We start from the raw sequence: 16302 nt of genomic DNA on the forward strand, positions 1-16302 counted from the left end.
TAATATTTGACAAATAATAAAGTATATACTGTATATGTCGGCACGGTGGTTGACCGGTTAGCGCGCCTGCAGAAGTGCAGGGTTTGATTCCAGCTCCGGCCTTCATGTGTGGAGTTTGCGTGTTCTCCCCATGCCTGTGTGGGTTTTCTCACAATTAGCTACTCTATGAGTTTACAGTTCCTAACAATCAATGTATACAGTGGTTGCTTGATTACAAAATGCATTTTCCGCATTTATTTAATGAATTTTAATGTCACACAAATTCTTATTAGTCTATACAGATATAAATACTGTACAAAGCCCGGAACACCAGCTCATGCTGGGTAGTTGAAGTCAAATATTTATCTTCTCTACTCTGGTTTCCTCCCACATTCCAAAAACATGAATGGCAGGTTAATGGAGCACTCTAAATTGTCCCTTGGTGTGATTGTGAGTGTGAATGGTTGTTCGTCTGTGTGTGCCCTCTGATTGGCTGGCAACCAGTTCAGGGTGTACCCCGCCTACTGCCCAAAGACAGCTAGGATAGGCGCCAGCATGCCCGCGACCTTTGTGAGGATAAGATGATTACAAAATGGATGGAATAGTAGGATATAGTAGGATATAGCTCACTTAAAACCTGGGAATATTTAAAAATATTTAGCATGTATGAAAGTGTGTGTGTGAGTGGGTGACGTGATTACGGTGGTTTGCATTCTCTGTTGCGTTTAAGTGCGCCAATGAAAATCACCAATTTCCACTTCCAGACAGTCAGAACTTCGGATTGGTTTAAGGCACCAAAACATGGTACTGTTTGATTTAACTTGAATCCACACTCGGTATTACCAAGCCAAATCGGTACTGAATTTCGTCTCCTATTTCCATAATACAACTTTGACAGAGGCTTGACAAGGAACTTGATTCAATTCCCGACTAATGCAGACATAATTGAATTGTGTAATCTTCATGACTCAGAGAGACAACACCTCATTACAGTTAATTTAAGAGTTGAAAAAAACTGTTATTCTTGACTTCTTTATATGATTTCAGTCATAATGGCCATCCAAAGGAAGTGATAACTAAAATGATAAATAAAACTGGGTTTGACACCCCTGGTGTAATGGTTCTGCCTGCTCTAAATTTGAGTATAGCTGTGTTTTTTGTTCCTGAACTTCAATATGAATGTAACAGGTCTGATGTAACCAAAAGAAGCTCAGCTTGCCTTATGACAATGTCTTCCAGTCCCAGGAGGCATAGCACCAGAGTCGCTCACCTTCACCCCACTGGATGACATGATCTTCCTGAAGTGGGAGGAGCCGCTTGAGCCCAATGGCCTTATTACCCAATATGAGGTGAGTATCCTTTTTACCTTTGCTCTTTTGTTTTTGGAACTGTTCATGACACTCCCAATTTCTTTCATAGCCAGTATCTCTCTCGTGCATATGGCTTCAATTTGCTTGACTGATCTGCTGCAACCTGTGATGGAGACTCATCTATTATTGCCCATTTTGTGCCTAGATGAATACAACCCTGACATACTGCAGATGAGAGACAAAATCACCACTTTCCTCACACAAAATAAATGCGGTGGAACTGCCAAAGTCAAAACTCCCTTAAGGACGTAGCATTTGAAATTCAGTCTTTCAGGAAAAATAAGCAGCACCGTAGAAGGGCACCGTGGATTGCAAATAAGAGACCATAAGATGTAAAATAAGTGAAAAAAAGTGAGCATTAAGTGCAAAGCATGATTTGATGTGAGCTGTCCAGTGCAACATTGCTAAAAATAACAGAAGAAAGGAGTGCAGATGAGCCAATACGCTGCTTGTGTGTGCTCCCATGACTGTAATGAGTACAAGTGGTTTTGAAAATGGGTGAATATTTTGTAGATACAATCCTTACATTCTCTTTTGTAATTCATCATGCTGGTATTAAAAAAACAAAAAACACAACTAAGATACTTCAATGCCTTCTCATTGATACTGTACACAAAATCATAAAATAGGTCTGGAAGCATAAGCCACAGACCGGCTCAGTAATAAATAACAAAGCATGCATGTGTGATGCTCTAGGCCAGTTTGTTGAGCATTATAATGATTTGGCGTTTCCTTGTACAGACCTTCTGTCTGTGGCACGGCATCAGCGAGGCTTGCCCACGTTTTCCTGCCTTTGTGTCTTTCGTAATGTCCCTTCAAAGATATTATGAAATAGGATTTGCAGTTTGACAGGTACACCACATTCCAAATTAGAATGTAAATGATGTTTTTCTCAGATTTTTATAGTCTATGAAAATGGCACTCAGCATTATTTCCAAGTCATTAACTGTTTACAAAATAAATAAATCAAAACACTGTTACAAATTATTATGCACAGTGTTTCAAGAATTTTATCGCTTGTAAAGAACTGAAAATAGCCGATTAGTGAAATTGCAGCATATAGGACTATTTTCATTTATTTGCAACCTAGAAACGATCTTGAAACACTGTGGTGCATAATAATGTGGAGCGGCGCATTTTGAACAAAAACTATGTTTTTATTTTGGGGGAAAAAATACTGTTATCATAGGGAGGTTTGTTTAAACGGAAAGTCAACCCCAAATTTTTCATTAATATGCTCTATGCGCCTCCACTCATCTCAACACGGCATTCTGATTGATATTGCGTTGAATAAGAGGGAAGCAAAAAATCCATCCGTTTTTAGCCGTTTCAGGGGGCGGCCATTTTGCCACTTTCTGCCCACTGAAAATGACCTCACAGTTGCTCAGGGCTCAAGTAAGCACCAATGATGGCCCACCTGTTTTCTGAAGCTGAGCCATGATTGGGGTTGACTTCCCCTTTAAAAACATTCAAATAATTTACAGCTGATGACTTGAAAATTATGCAGAATGCCATTTGCATACACAGTCTTTAAAAATCATAGAAAAACATAATTTTCATAATTTGGCAAGTGTTTGTGGTCGTTTGTAAATGCTTCATACAGAGCAATAGAAGGTGTCTTTTCTTTTTGTCCAGTCTTCTCCTTGTTGAGTACAGCATTATCTTTCCGGCACCATTAAAAGCTCTTCTAGGGATAATCGGTAAATCTGTGGCTCGAGTGGCATCTTAGGCGCACACCACACACTTGAGCGATGCGACCGAAAGAAATGGGGGTGGGGGGGGGGGGGGGGCTAGTATACTTGCCGACTCTTCTCTGTACATGCACTCCACATCTGCCGACATGCTGCAACAAGAAAATTGGGTTTTGAGACTCGGCATGACTGACACAGTCGAACTAAAAATTAAAAAAAACACCCAACTTGGTGATCGTACGCGGCCATTGGCTTGGAAGCGCAGAGCACGAACCGCTGAGCTCGCTGAATTGCATTATAACTGCAATGGAAGGTACAACTTCGGCTGGCATCCGTTAAACATTTTCATATTCGGGGCCTTTCTCGAAATGTAGACCCCCGCTATCTCAGCAAAATGCCTCTTCAAGATGCACATTAATCTATTATGGATCAGCCGATCAACGTGCACTAACTGTGGGAATCGTGTGTGTGTGTGTGTGTGTGTTTCGGGGGAAAGCGCGGGGAGAGACTTCTTACAGCTCTTAATGTACTGCATATGCTCATCCCTGTCCGATTGCTGCCATGTGATCTCATTTAGCAGGGTATAATTGGTAATTCACTTGAGAGTGTTCAAGTGTGGCAAATAAGCCCTCCAAGAAAATTTGGGGAAAAGACATCAATTTCTGAGTTTTGAATTGACTCAATGCCGTTCATTAAAAGCCGACTCTCATGCAGTCCGTTTAAACTGTGAGTGTTTTTTTTTTGTCTGTGGCTCGCAGAAATAAAGGCTTTCAACTTTTTATTCTAGCCATTTCCAATGCCACTCAGGTGTTCGAGCAAAGAAATTGAATAATCAAGTTTATTTTTCCACTTTAAAGGATGTTGACCCTTCCATAATTTGTGAAATGTTCTCACTTCCCGTTGGCCTCTAGATCAGTTACCAGAGCATCGAGTCATCTGATCCTGGCATCAACGTCCCAGGACCAAGAAGAACTGTATCCAAGCTGAAAAACGAGACCTATCACATGTTCTCCAATCTTCACCCAGGAACAACCTACTTGATCTCTGTGCGAGCCCGTACAGGGAAAGGCTTTGGCCAGACAGCCCTCACTGAAATCACCACTAACATCTCGGGTATGGTATTGGACTGCTATGTCCGAGTGGTGGACCATCTGTCCACAAACATCATATGCAGATATTAGGGGACGAAATCACAAGGCATCACTTTTGAAAATTGTCTCGTTCCAAAATTGCTATAAAAAGCAGACTGATGAACCACAATGGATGATTAAAAACAGTTCAAATTGCCAACCGAGAAAGCTATTTACAGACAATGAGCAAAATTAATATTGCGCTACATTTACCACCGAATCATGTTTTGGAGAAAAATACACAGGTACAGTACATCTTTTAACACCACATTTGTATTTTGTTTTAGTTTTTGGAGGAAATGTGTGATCAGAAAGCAGAATGTAACAGTTAACATAGGAAAGTGGAGTTTGCATGTTGTGTGTTACTTTAAAACCCTCATAGTCCACCGTTTACAAAGAATGCAATATTTCTTTGAAGTGTCATAGCACAGAACTGCTTTATTGTCCATAAAGGGCAAAAAACCCCAAGGAATTAATATAAACTATATATGTATGGATAGCACAGATCCCGCTGAACATTTTGAGTGTTTGAAAAAAAAAAAAAGAATGTTTGTATAACACAACATACATCATTTACAAAATTGTAAAACGGGTAGGTTCGGTATCAGCTTTTTTCGAAGGGCATAAGGGTTTTTAAATCACGGAACATTTGCAACTAAACCATCGACTGATTTCTATCGCTACATTTCTGCCAGATGGGAAATGATTAACCAAATTGGAATTCTGATTGTTGCCGACATAAGCCTGCCAAATTACCCATCTTTAAGCAGTCATGTGAAAGCAACAGGATGCACTTGTGCCATCACTTTTTTATAATCGCAGCACACGGGTTCACCTCCAAACTCCAACCAGCGTGTCTGCGCTCCAATTAAGATTTTCTTTTGAGCCTGCTATCTTTCTTCTTGTGTCAAAAGTGATGCTCCCAGATTGTAGAAGCTACTTTTCATAGCACGTCTCAACAAAGTGTGAGGCTGTCATCATGTTGTCTTTAAGACATTAATTAACCTATTGAGAAAGATCATCAGGAGGACTCTGCTGAATGTGATTTAGAAAGAAGTATGTTGCGACTGTTCTTAAGAGCGGACTGTCACATCGGAGAGTCTCAGAGCTTATTAATGCTGATGGAAATCCAGCCTTGCTCTTTGCCTCTCCTTTTAATGGCGCATTTGTGCTTGTTTGGGGATTGCATTGCACCTCTGAGGTACGCAGGGTGAAGGCACTCCAACCGTTTCTCGCTCACACCGCCTAAATCTCCCTTCTGAGGTCGTTTTTGTTTAATTATAGATTTAAGGCGCAATCTCTGCCTACTGGCTGTATGTCATAGAGAATTGTGGCACAAAGCCAGTCTGTGGAAAGTGCCCAAAAGTCTTTGTAGATCTTCCTTCAACTCCCTCTCCTGCCCCACCGTGAAGATTATTTGCTTAAACCGAGTACTGTATATTACAAATTGACGCTGGCAGCTCGCAATAACCGAACTCTTTAGCCACTGCAACTGTCAGCAACCTCCAAACGATCGCCACCGCTGTGTATCCACAGACGTATACATTCAGACGTGTATTCTTTCAGGTCAGTCTACCGGTCAAAACGAGAGGTTGAGCCCCTCTTGCAAAGGAAGTGTATGGCCTACCGCACCCCTTGCCCCTAATTCATGCCCAAACCTAATTTATTCCAGCACTGGATGCCTTGGTGTTAGCCAACCATTTTTTTAATGTAGTCATCATTTATTCTCCTTGAATAGTTTTCACTCTCTTCCCTTGCTAATTGAGTGGTGATATTAAAGTGAAATGTGCTGCCACAACTGCTGGGAGGAGCATGACTTAAGCCAAATCCTTTAAATGGAAAACCCCCCAATCAATTTAGCCTGGAGACCATGACTTTTAATTGGACCTATAGCCAGGAAAACTTGATGGGAAGTTCAAACAATGTGCTGAATATGAGGATGTTATATTAGCTCCGCTAGCCTTTTTAGGCACACGGGTGTGCCAGTTCTACGACAGACTCAACGTTTTAATCGGATAATGGCGATGGAAGCTCTATACCTTGGAATCTCAGACTTTGACTTGGAAGGCTTCCACTTACCAATAGCTGGAGTAACTAGAGCAGAGACCTCCAACATTGGTGGAGCATTGTATTTGTATTTTATCCGTTTGTTAGTTAGCAGGCAGATTGTTTATGCAGGATGATGGACAGACATCAGGATTCATTCATCTCAGGAGTTCTTCCTTTTTATTGTCTTGTCGAGCTACTTGTATTTTTTCCCCTCCTGTTCCACTATATCAAATTGTCACTTGTGAAAAAGCTCCGTAAAACCGCTAAACTAATCATGGACCTAAGACTTTAGAGCAGAACTTAATCTAAGTCATAATTCGAAACTAAATCCTGTGTTTTCAGCGCCGACATTCGATTATGGAGACATACCATCCCCCCTGAGTGAGACTGAGAACACAATAACTGTCGTGCTGCGCCCTGCTCAAGGTAGAGGCGCACCTGTCAGGTAAGAAAACCCATCTCAAATTTTAGGATGGAATCTTGTTCTGGAGCAATAATGGCATGATTAACGCTACGTCTTTGTCCATCCGTGTCCAGCACGTACCAGGTGGTGGTCGAGGAAGAGACTGTGAAAAAAGTGAAGAGGGAGCTTGGGCTTCAAGAGTGTTTCCCTCTGCCGATGTCCCATGGTGAGGCCTTGGCCCGCGGCACCCCACACTACTACACCGCTGAGCTGCCTCCCAGCAGCCTGCCGGAGGCCAGTCCCTTCACTGTGGGAGACAATCATACTTACAACGGCTACTGGAACACCCCTTTGGACCCACGCAAAAGCTACCTTGTCTACTTCCAGGCTATGAGCAACTTCAGAGGGGTGAGTGTTTGTTGACTCCCACCAGTTGTGCAGGATGGCTGGCATCACTTTGTCCAGCTGTAGGCTTCAGTGAGCACAGTCAATTGCAGCTGTCAATGAGCGGCGTTAATGATTATCTGTTTGTGCTAATGCTGGGTTCTAACAGCTGGCATTGTCTGGGCTCACAACCCTTGAAAAGAGTGTTTATGCCGTGAAAGGGTTGCGAAATGGCAACATTTTGAGCTAGCGGTCTAGCTATTTGGATATGATATATGTTTATTTCCCAGCCCTTTGAGTCTCTGCATAACAAAATCTCAAAAATTGCATATTACTGTTGGCTAGCAACGATGTAATTAATGGGAATTACTGTGTCAACAATGTACGCCACATCATCTGGCTTTTATTTGAAATGCTTGCCTTGCTCCTATTTTTTTTTAAGTATTTTTGACCAAATGCCCGCTGCTCAATCATTTCATATCTGTCCTTAATTCATCGTCTCGGCTAGTTGTGCATTTAGCTGGTGTGTATAGAATCAGCCGCCACATAGAAATCGGTTTAGAAATTCTTGGTTGAGAAATGCAAGGTTGAGTTTCCACTCCCATCCATGTCCCCTCCCCGCGAGTCTTCTACTCTTAAGGTTGTGGGTTCGTTCCCTGACCCTTCAGTGACTTCTTTTTTTAAATAGACCAATACAATGCAAGTAAAATGTACTGAAAGACTCACCTTGCAAAATTATCGGAGTGGAAAAAAACCACTAGATTTTTTTTCAAGTAAATATTGCAACATTTTTTTTCAATGTAAAATTTACTCTAAATATTTTACTCCCAAATTTTACTCTGTTTAGACAGACACCAAATGTAGACTTTGGAAAGGAAAATGTACTGTACGAAATTTACTGTGTAGTTGCTAGCAAGCTGGTGTAGCGTAATTAGCACTGAGCTTGCCTTGATGGTACCCAAACAACCGAGAGCAGCAACCCCGGGCCTGCGTGGGTTTTCTCCGGGTACACGGTCTCCTCCCACATTCCAAAAATGTGCATGGCAGTTTAGTGGACCACTTTAAATTGTCCTTTGGTGTGGGTGTGAGTGCGGATGCTTGCTCTCTCTGTGTGCCCTGTGATTGGCTGGCAACCGGTTCGGGGTGTACCCCCGCCTACTGCCCGAAGACAGCTGGGATAGGCTCCCCCCCAGCCATCCTGCACGCACATACATACATACATACATACATATATATATATATATGTGTGTGTGTGTGTGTGTGTGTGTGTGTGTGTGTGGGGGTGTGTGTGTGTGTGTAAAATGTTGGTACTGGCCACCATCTGTAACGTCTTGGTGGCCCGACAGCACCATACAGACCATTTGCCGCCGTCTCCTACTTCTCGTGCGTAGATGACGTAAGCACATTGCACCACATTCCTACGCTTGCGCAGAGCTGATTGAATCTTTCTGGCACTGTCTCAGTGGATCAGAAAATCTGAAAAATCCTTGATTCTCGGTTTTGCTATTCAGTGTTTAATAATGAGGCACATGTGAATTTTGACGAGCAAACTTATTTTGAACCTTGAGTTATTGTATAATCAAAAAACAGCGTAATAAAGTAAAAGATCAATGATTTTTCAGGGCTTTGGGCTGGAAGTGGCCTTACCCAATGATGTGTGATTGGTTGAAACTTGAAATCAAAGTTAGTTAAAATTTCAGGTTACAGGCCACTGTGCTCTTCGTTAAAAGGTTCGTCTGGAGCCCTGCTATATCGCCACACTTCAGTACTACAGAGGTCAGTCTCTGCACATGTTTTCAGCAAATTTCTTCAAATGTGTACAATCTGCAGCGACAGTATTTAGGAAAAAAAATTCACTTTACAGGGTCTTTGAAATAATTCTTTGTCATATTAACCCTTTCAGGGAACCCGCAATGATGGATGAAGTAGCGTTTGCCAGTCATCGTTCAAACTGCAGAGTGAAAATTACTGTTTAAGTATGACACAAGTGTGCACAAGTATGACGTTTCGACAAACATTTGAGGCGACAGCAGCATCCGTTAACTCGTGTGAGCTCATCTCTATACGGTCTGTCTCTTTTGTCCTGTCTTTTTCCTATGGAGATCAGTGTCTTATAAAGTTCCATGAGCAGAGGTGGGTGGCTCATCCATTACCACAATCCAACGGAGAAACATAGTGGGGGAGTGCAGTGTGAGCATTTCATTTTAACTAGTGTACTAAGCGTGGGTTTAAATAGGGTTTACTGGCGGATGGGATTAGGTTTTGTTTAGTCTGGCAGTGGCCCAGACTCTATGACCCACAATGAGTGCAGCACAGTTCTGCACACAGAAGAGACAGTGCTTCTATTTTGCAATCATCCGTAAGATTCCACAGTAGTAGTTGCGGTTCAAATACAATCGAACTATCAAAGCATAAATGACAAATACTGTCAACAAGGCTCGATTCACTATTAGCACTTTGAATTGGCAAACATACTACCAGTATCATTTATAGTGTTTGGCCAGAAGGAGTTCCAAGTGTGTCTGGCCGTTACTGAATGGGTGACGTTAACAACTGCCGGTCCCTCGTCATTATTGTAATATATGAGAACCCGCGGCTAGAAATGACCGAAATGTACTCGCATGCTAATGCTAGCTGAGCCTGTGGCTGTATTTTAGCTCTGGATGCTGCAGTATTGTAGGCCTACTTTACAAAGCTGCGACAATCAGTTTTCTTGCTGTCCTCAACCTCCTTGAAAGAAATGAATACGGGAGAAACTCGTCCTCACCCTGTTTCTACCAACTGGCAAGTTGAAAACTGTACAGCTGGTACTGTGCAGTGAAAAATGTTTTTGTCATAAATAATAATAATAATAATAGTTAATGACAGTGTTAGTGCTTTTAATTCATGACGTGAAGACCTTGCTATTTCAATGCCTGCACATAAGATCACCTTTGATTTACTTCAGAGAACACTTCCACGCATTCCAGATTGCAAATCAGTATGTGTCTGTGCTCAGAAAATTAATATCTCATCTGCCCTGAATAAAAAGGGGAAAAAAAGTAATAAAGTAAAACATTCTTTAATTGAGTTTGAATCCATTAAACCCCAGTGCTGCTATCTAGTGGGATAAAAACAAGAGGATGAATAATTAGGATAATGCATAACTTGGGTTGTGTGCGAACATGCGTGCGTGTGCGTGCGTGGGTCTGCGTGCGCGCGTACGTGTGCGTGTGTGTGTGTGTGTGTTTGTACATATTTGCACCAATCATGGAGGTAATTTTGTACAAAACTGCACCTACTCTTACCAAAGTAATCACAGATTGTCCACTTCAAGGATAAGAACCTTTGTGTGCAATGAACTTGGTAATGAAAGACAGCCTTGTGTCCCCCCCCCCCCCCCAACAAGTTTGAAATGACAGCATTATGAAAAAAATCAACTGCATCAGACCACAAGAGAAAATCTTGAGAGAATTGCAGAGAAAGGTTTCCTTCCGGAGCCATATTGAGTTAGTCAAGGTTTCCTAGGTTTGTGTGAGTCTTGGCGATTTTAAGTACTCTGCGGTGTGAGTAGTCTGAACAGTATGGGGCCTCATAATATTTAGCGTTTAGCGTTTCTAATTATCGAGAGAGTGACTGTCAAGTCTCTGTAATTGCTTTGATTGATCTGTGGAATGAGGCACTTCAAAGTACAAAGATACAAGACTGGAGCTTTGCTGGCACATGCGGCATCTCAGACTTCAAACACACACACACACACACACACACACACACACACACACACACGAATATATGCTTTGGATCCTTGAGTTGTGTGTTGGCATTTCCAGAATGTGTTTGAAGGTGCCAGGATCCACCTGCCCCTGCGGCATGACTGGCACTGTGCACAATTAAATGAATGTGTGCAGTGTTAGCATCCATGCCAAGCTTACCAATTAACTCTTCTGCTAAAATGGCAAGTAATAAAGCGCATGCCCGTGCTGGAGAGTCAACTTGTATCTATTAAATCTATGCAAATACAGTAGTAAAAGTGAATACAGTGCTACTCCACTATATTGCATCTCATCATTGTTGCCCGCTTTATATCGCTTTTTTAAGCAATCTCTTTTCATGGGCTTTTTTTTTCCAGTGTACTTACTTTAATGCTCTCGCAAGTAGGGCAGGAGAGCTACAGGACCTGCTGTTGGCTACAGCCCACGCCCAGAAACTCGCACACAGACTAGCTGATGTCACACATCACCTCATTAATCCCCGCCTCTTAAAGACACATGCATGTACACAGACACAAAAATAAATAACAACATTTTTATAAATGATATGCTTGCATTTACATTGAAAGAATCTGGCCGGGGTAAAACTATATTAAAGAATGCTATGGTCTCTCTGTATCTCAGGTTTCACCTACTGCGGTCCGTTTTGGAAGCTATCCCTCTGCATTAAAGGAGATTCACTACCACCCCCATCCCTCCCCCCAAAATACAAATTCTGTATATGTTTGTACATAATTCAGTTACAAACTAGCACCAAGTACAATAGCTGATTGTTTAATCGAGCGCAACCACTCATTGCTTGGATTTAAGCGGCTCTGTGCATCTTTCCCTCTCTTCTTAGCAACAGTACAAATGCTGGTTTCCTCAGACTGTAACTTTTTTTTTTCCGCACACCTTTTGGAAGACCTTATGACAATCAACTAATTGTATGCAGCATTTGGAGGCAGGTGTTGTTGTGTAGGCCAACAATAATGTAGTGTATAAACTGAGTAACTTGAACTAAATTGTGCCGGGTAATGGAAATAACAAAATTAACTGGCTGACCGGATTTAAGGGGAGCTTGAAATTCATTTTCAATTAAAATAAACAATTTAGTCGGTTTGAGGAAGGCCATTTTCACTTATTTGCAAATGTCCTCATTTGCATATGAGTCCCACAATACCCAGATTGGCATGTGTAAATTTTAATTTGATAATGCATGTCTTCCAAGAGGTGGCAGGGTCGAATTGGATTAGCGTCTCGAATTTCATTAGGGTTGTTTGACAAAGGTCCCTTTTTGGAACACCAAGATGTCATCAGCTTGAATTTGAATAGAATAAATTCCTTTTCATAGTGGTGCATTGATTTGGAACCCTCCCTTAATCATCTTCCCATTTTAACTCAAATCTTTTTTCCTACGGCAAAACTCTTATCTGTGACTTTAATATACCGCCACAGCTCTCGGATCCGCGGAGATTTCAGAGCGTCATGCATGTTGTTAATAGATTTCTCAAATGTAAGGTAATTTGTTCTTTTGGCCCAAAGACATTTTCTGTTACATTTACAGTAATTTGCAAAGAAAAACATACTGTTAAAAAGGTTGTCAACCCTGCCCAGGGTTGGTAACTTGAGATATTTTAAGTAATGTCTCTTTCTATTCATTTGATGCAAAATGACTCATCACTTGTGTGTGCTTTTTTTTGTTTTGCAGGAATCAAGAATAAACTGCATCCGCATAGCTCGCAAAGGTAATTGGAAATGAATGGCGTCGCCTTGAGTTCACTTTACATACATCCTTTTTAGACACTTTGCACTGTTTGCTTTTTTCGAAGAAACGTCCCATGAAGTGGCTCACAAAGTCGACACCGCGCTTTTATTTTTCTCGAGTACAAAATAGGCAATGTGGACAAATGTTCTCAGACGGCCCTGCTTGTTTGGCTGTGGTTTTCAGCTAAAAGGGCAACAGGCAGAGAGGGATTAGAGGTCAGCCTTTCATCGTGTTTGTTTGCAAGTGGCCGCTGGGACGAGTATATCAAAGGCAGCCTCTTTGTTCTCATCAGCGGTCCACGAGATGGGCAACATCTGAGGGGCTCTGACCTCGGCGGGCTCGAAAGGTCCTCGACATCAAAACTTCCACATGGAGCCACCTTGGCCTCTGTGTGAGAAAGCAACCCACCCCAACCCCACCGCCTCTACTGTATCTTAGATTTTGGATTGGAGAGGACATGAAAAGGGCAAGGAAATTGACACTAAATTCTCCTGGCAGAGAACTCGCCAGGCCCCCACTCTCTCCTCATGCTGTACTACACTTTCGGATCACAGTGAATACTGGTCATGAGCTTGTGAAAATCAGTCCACCATAGCAGTAAACCGATCCAGGCACAGGGTACTTTGATTAGCCATTGATTGCTTTTGCTTGCATAGCAGCAACATGGAATTCCATGAATTCATCCATCCATCCATCCATCTTCTACCGCTTATCCGGGGCCGGGTCGCGGGGGCAACAGCTTTAGCAGGGAAACCCAGACTTCCCTCTCCCTAGCTACTTCTTCCAGCTCTCCCCGGGGGATCCCGAGGCGTTCCCAGGCCAGCTGGGTGACATAGTCACTCCAGCGTGTCCTGGGTCTTCCTCGGGGTCTCCTCCCGGTGGGACATGCCCGGAACACCTCACCAGGGAGGCGTTCAGGAGGCATCCGAATCAGATGCCCAAGCCACCTCATCTGGCTCCTCTCGATGTGGAGGAGAAGCGGCTCGACTCTGAGCCCCTCCCGGATGACCGAGCTTCTCACCTTATCTCTAAGGGAGAGCCCGGACACCCTGCGGAGAAAACTCATTTCGGCCGCTTGTATCCGGGATCTCGTTCTTTCGGTCACGACCCATAGCTCGTGACCATAGATGAGGGTTGGAACGTAGATCGACCGGTAAATTGAGAGCTTCGCCCTTTGGCTCAGCTCCTTCTTCACCACGACAGACCGATACAACGTCCGCATCACAGCAGACGCTGCACCGATCCGCCTGTCGATCTCTCGCTCCCTCCTGCCCTCACTCGTGAACAAGACCCCAAGATACTTAAACTCCTCCACTTGGGGCAAGATCTCTCCCCCGACCCGGAGGGGGCACTCCACCCTTTTCCGACTGAGGACCATGGTTTCAGATTTGGAGGTGCTGATTTTCATCCCAACCGCTTCACACTCAGCTGCGAAACGCTCCAGTGAGCGTTGGAGAGCCCCGTTTGAAGGAGCCAACAGCACCACATCATCTGCAAAAAGCAGGGATGCAATACTGAGGCCACCAAAACGGACGCCCTCAACGCTTCGGCTGCGCCTAGAAATTCTGTCCATAAAGATTATGAACAGAATCGGCGACAAAGGGCAGCCTTGGCGGAGTCCTACCCTCACTGGAAACGATTCCGACTTACTGCCGGCAATGCGAACCAAACTCTGACATCGGTGGTATAGTGACCGAATAGCCCGTATCAGGGGGTTCGGTACCCCATACCCACGAAGCACCCCCCACAGAACTCCCCGAGGGACACGGTCAAACGCCTTCTCCAAGTCCACAAAACACATGTAGACTGGTTGGGCGAATTCCCACATACCCTCGAGGACCCTGCTAAGGGTGTAGAGCTGGTCCACTGTTCCACGGCCGGGACGAAAACCACACTGCTCCTCCTCAATCTGAGGCTCGACTTCCTGACGGACCCTCCTCTCCAGCACCCCTGAATAGACCTTACCAGGGAGGCTGAGGAGTGTGATCCCTCTGTAGTTGGAACACACCCTCCGGTCCCCCCTTTTAAAAAGAGGGACTACCACCCCGGTCTGCCAATCCAGAGGCACTCTCCCCGTTGACCACGCGATGTTGCAGAGGCGTGTCAACCAGGACAGCCCCACAACATCCAGAGCCTTGAGGAACTCCGGGCGGATCTCATCCACCCCTGGGGCCCTGCCACCGAGGAGCTTTTTAACCACATCGGTGACTTCAACCACAGAGATAGGAGAGCCCACCTCAGGGTCCTCAGACTCTGCTTCCTCCAAGGAAGACGTGTTGGTGGGGTTGAGGAGGTCTTCGAAGTACTCTGCCCACCGGTTCACAACGTCCCGAGTCGAAGTCAGCAGTGCCCCATCCCCACTGTACACAGTGTTAGTGGTGCACTGCTTCCCCCTCCCGAGACGTCGGATGGTGGACCAGAATTTCCTCGAAGCCGTCCGGAAGTCGGCTTCCATGGCCTCACCGAACTCTTCCCACGCTCGGGTTTTTGCCTCGGCGACCACCGAAGCTGCGTTCCGCTTGGCCAGTCGATACCCGTCAGCTGCCTCTGGGGTCCCACAGGCCATAAAGGCTCGATAGGACTCCTTCTTCAGCTTGACGGCATCCCTTACTGCTGGTGTCCACCAGCGAGTACGAGGGTTGCCGCCACGACAGGCACCAACCACCTTACGGCCACAACTCAGATTGGCCGCCTCAACAATAGAGGCACGGAACATGGTCCACTCGGACTCAATGTCCCCCGTCTCCCCCGGAACATGGGAAAAGCTCTGTCGGAGGTGGGAGTTGAAACTCCTTCTGACAGGGGATTCCGCCAGACGCTCCCAACAAACCCTCACAATACGTTTGGGTCTGCCAGGACGGACCGGCATCTTCCCCCACCATCGGAGCCTACTCACCACCAGGTGGTGATCAGTTGACAGCTCCGCCCCTCTCTTCACCCGAGTGTCCAAAACATGCGGCCGCAAATCCGATGATACAACCACAAGGTCGATCATCGAACTACGGCCTAGGGTGTCCTGGTGCCAAGTGCACATATGGACACCCTTATGTTTCAACAAGGTGTTCGTTATGGACAATCCGTGGCGAGCACAGAAGTCCAATAACAAAACACCACTCGAGTTCTGATCGGGGGGGCCGTTCCTCCCAATCACGCCCCTCCAGGTCTCACTGTCATTGCCCACGTGAGCATTGAAGTCCCCCAGCAGAACAAGGGAGTCCCCAGCAGGAGTACTCTCCAGCACACCCTCCAAGGACTCCAAAAAGGGTGGGTATGCTGAGCTGCCGTTTGCTGCATATGCACAAACAACAGTCAGGACCCGTCCCCCCACCCGAAGGCGGAGGGAAGCAACCCTCTCGTCTACCGGTGTGAACCCCAATGTACAGGCACTGAGCCGGGGGGCAATGAGTATGCCCACACCTGCTCTGCGCCTCTCACCATGAGCAACTCCAGAGTGGAAGAGAGTCCAACCCCTCTCGAGAGAACTAGTACCAGAACCCAGGCTGTGTGTGGAGGCAAGTCCGACTATATCCAGTCGGAACTTCTCTACCTCACACACCAGCTCGGGCTCCTTCCCTGCCAGAGAGGTGACATTCCATGTCCCAAGAGCTAGCTTCTGTAGCCGAGGATCGGACCGCCAGGGTCCCCGCCTTTGGCTGCCGCCCAGCTCGCATTGCACCCGACCCCTTTGACCCCTCCCACGGGTGGTGAGACCATGAGAAGGGGTCCAGCCAATGTTAAAATAGAAGCCAACGTTGGGAGAAAAAAAAAATCTGTGGAAATTAAAAAAAAAATAAAATACA

At 44.9% G+C, this 16302-nt stretch overlaps 1 protein-coding gene across 3 annotated transcripts in view; it reads left to right on the forward strand.

Moving 5' to 3' along the window:
• ptprub (protein tyrosine phosphatase receptor type Ub) overlaps positions 1 to 16302 on the forward strand; it is a 176419-nt gene that overhangs the window by 118973 nt on the left and 41144 nt on the right. For all 3 annotated transcript variants that reach the window (XM_086113143.1, XM_086113145.1, XM_086113144.1), the window contains exons 9-13: positions 1219 to 1328; positions 3952 to 4153; positions 6562 to 6664; positions 6757 to 7030; positions 12446 to 12482. In XM_086113143.1, the coding sequence (XP_085969269.1) occupies positions 1219 to 1328; positions 3952 to 4153; positions 6562 to 6664; positions 6757 to 7030; positions 12446 to 12482 (726 nt within the window). The remainder of the gene's footprint in view (positions 1 to 1218; positions 1329 to 3951; positions 4154 to 6561; positions 6665 to 6756; positions 7031 to 12445; positions 12483 to 16302) is intronic.

The sequence above is a fragment of the Hippocampus guttulatus genome, chromosome 6, assembly GCF_054856545.1.
Source record: "Hippocampus guttulatus isolate MCC_2025c chromosome 6, RoL_Hgut_1.0, whole genome shotgun sequence".
In the NCBI taxonomy this organism is placed as follows: Eukaryota; Metazoa; Chordata; class Actinopteri; order Syngnathiformes; family Syngnathidae; genus Hippocampus; species Hippocampus guttulatus.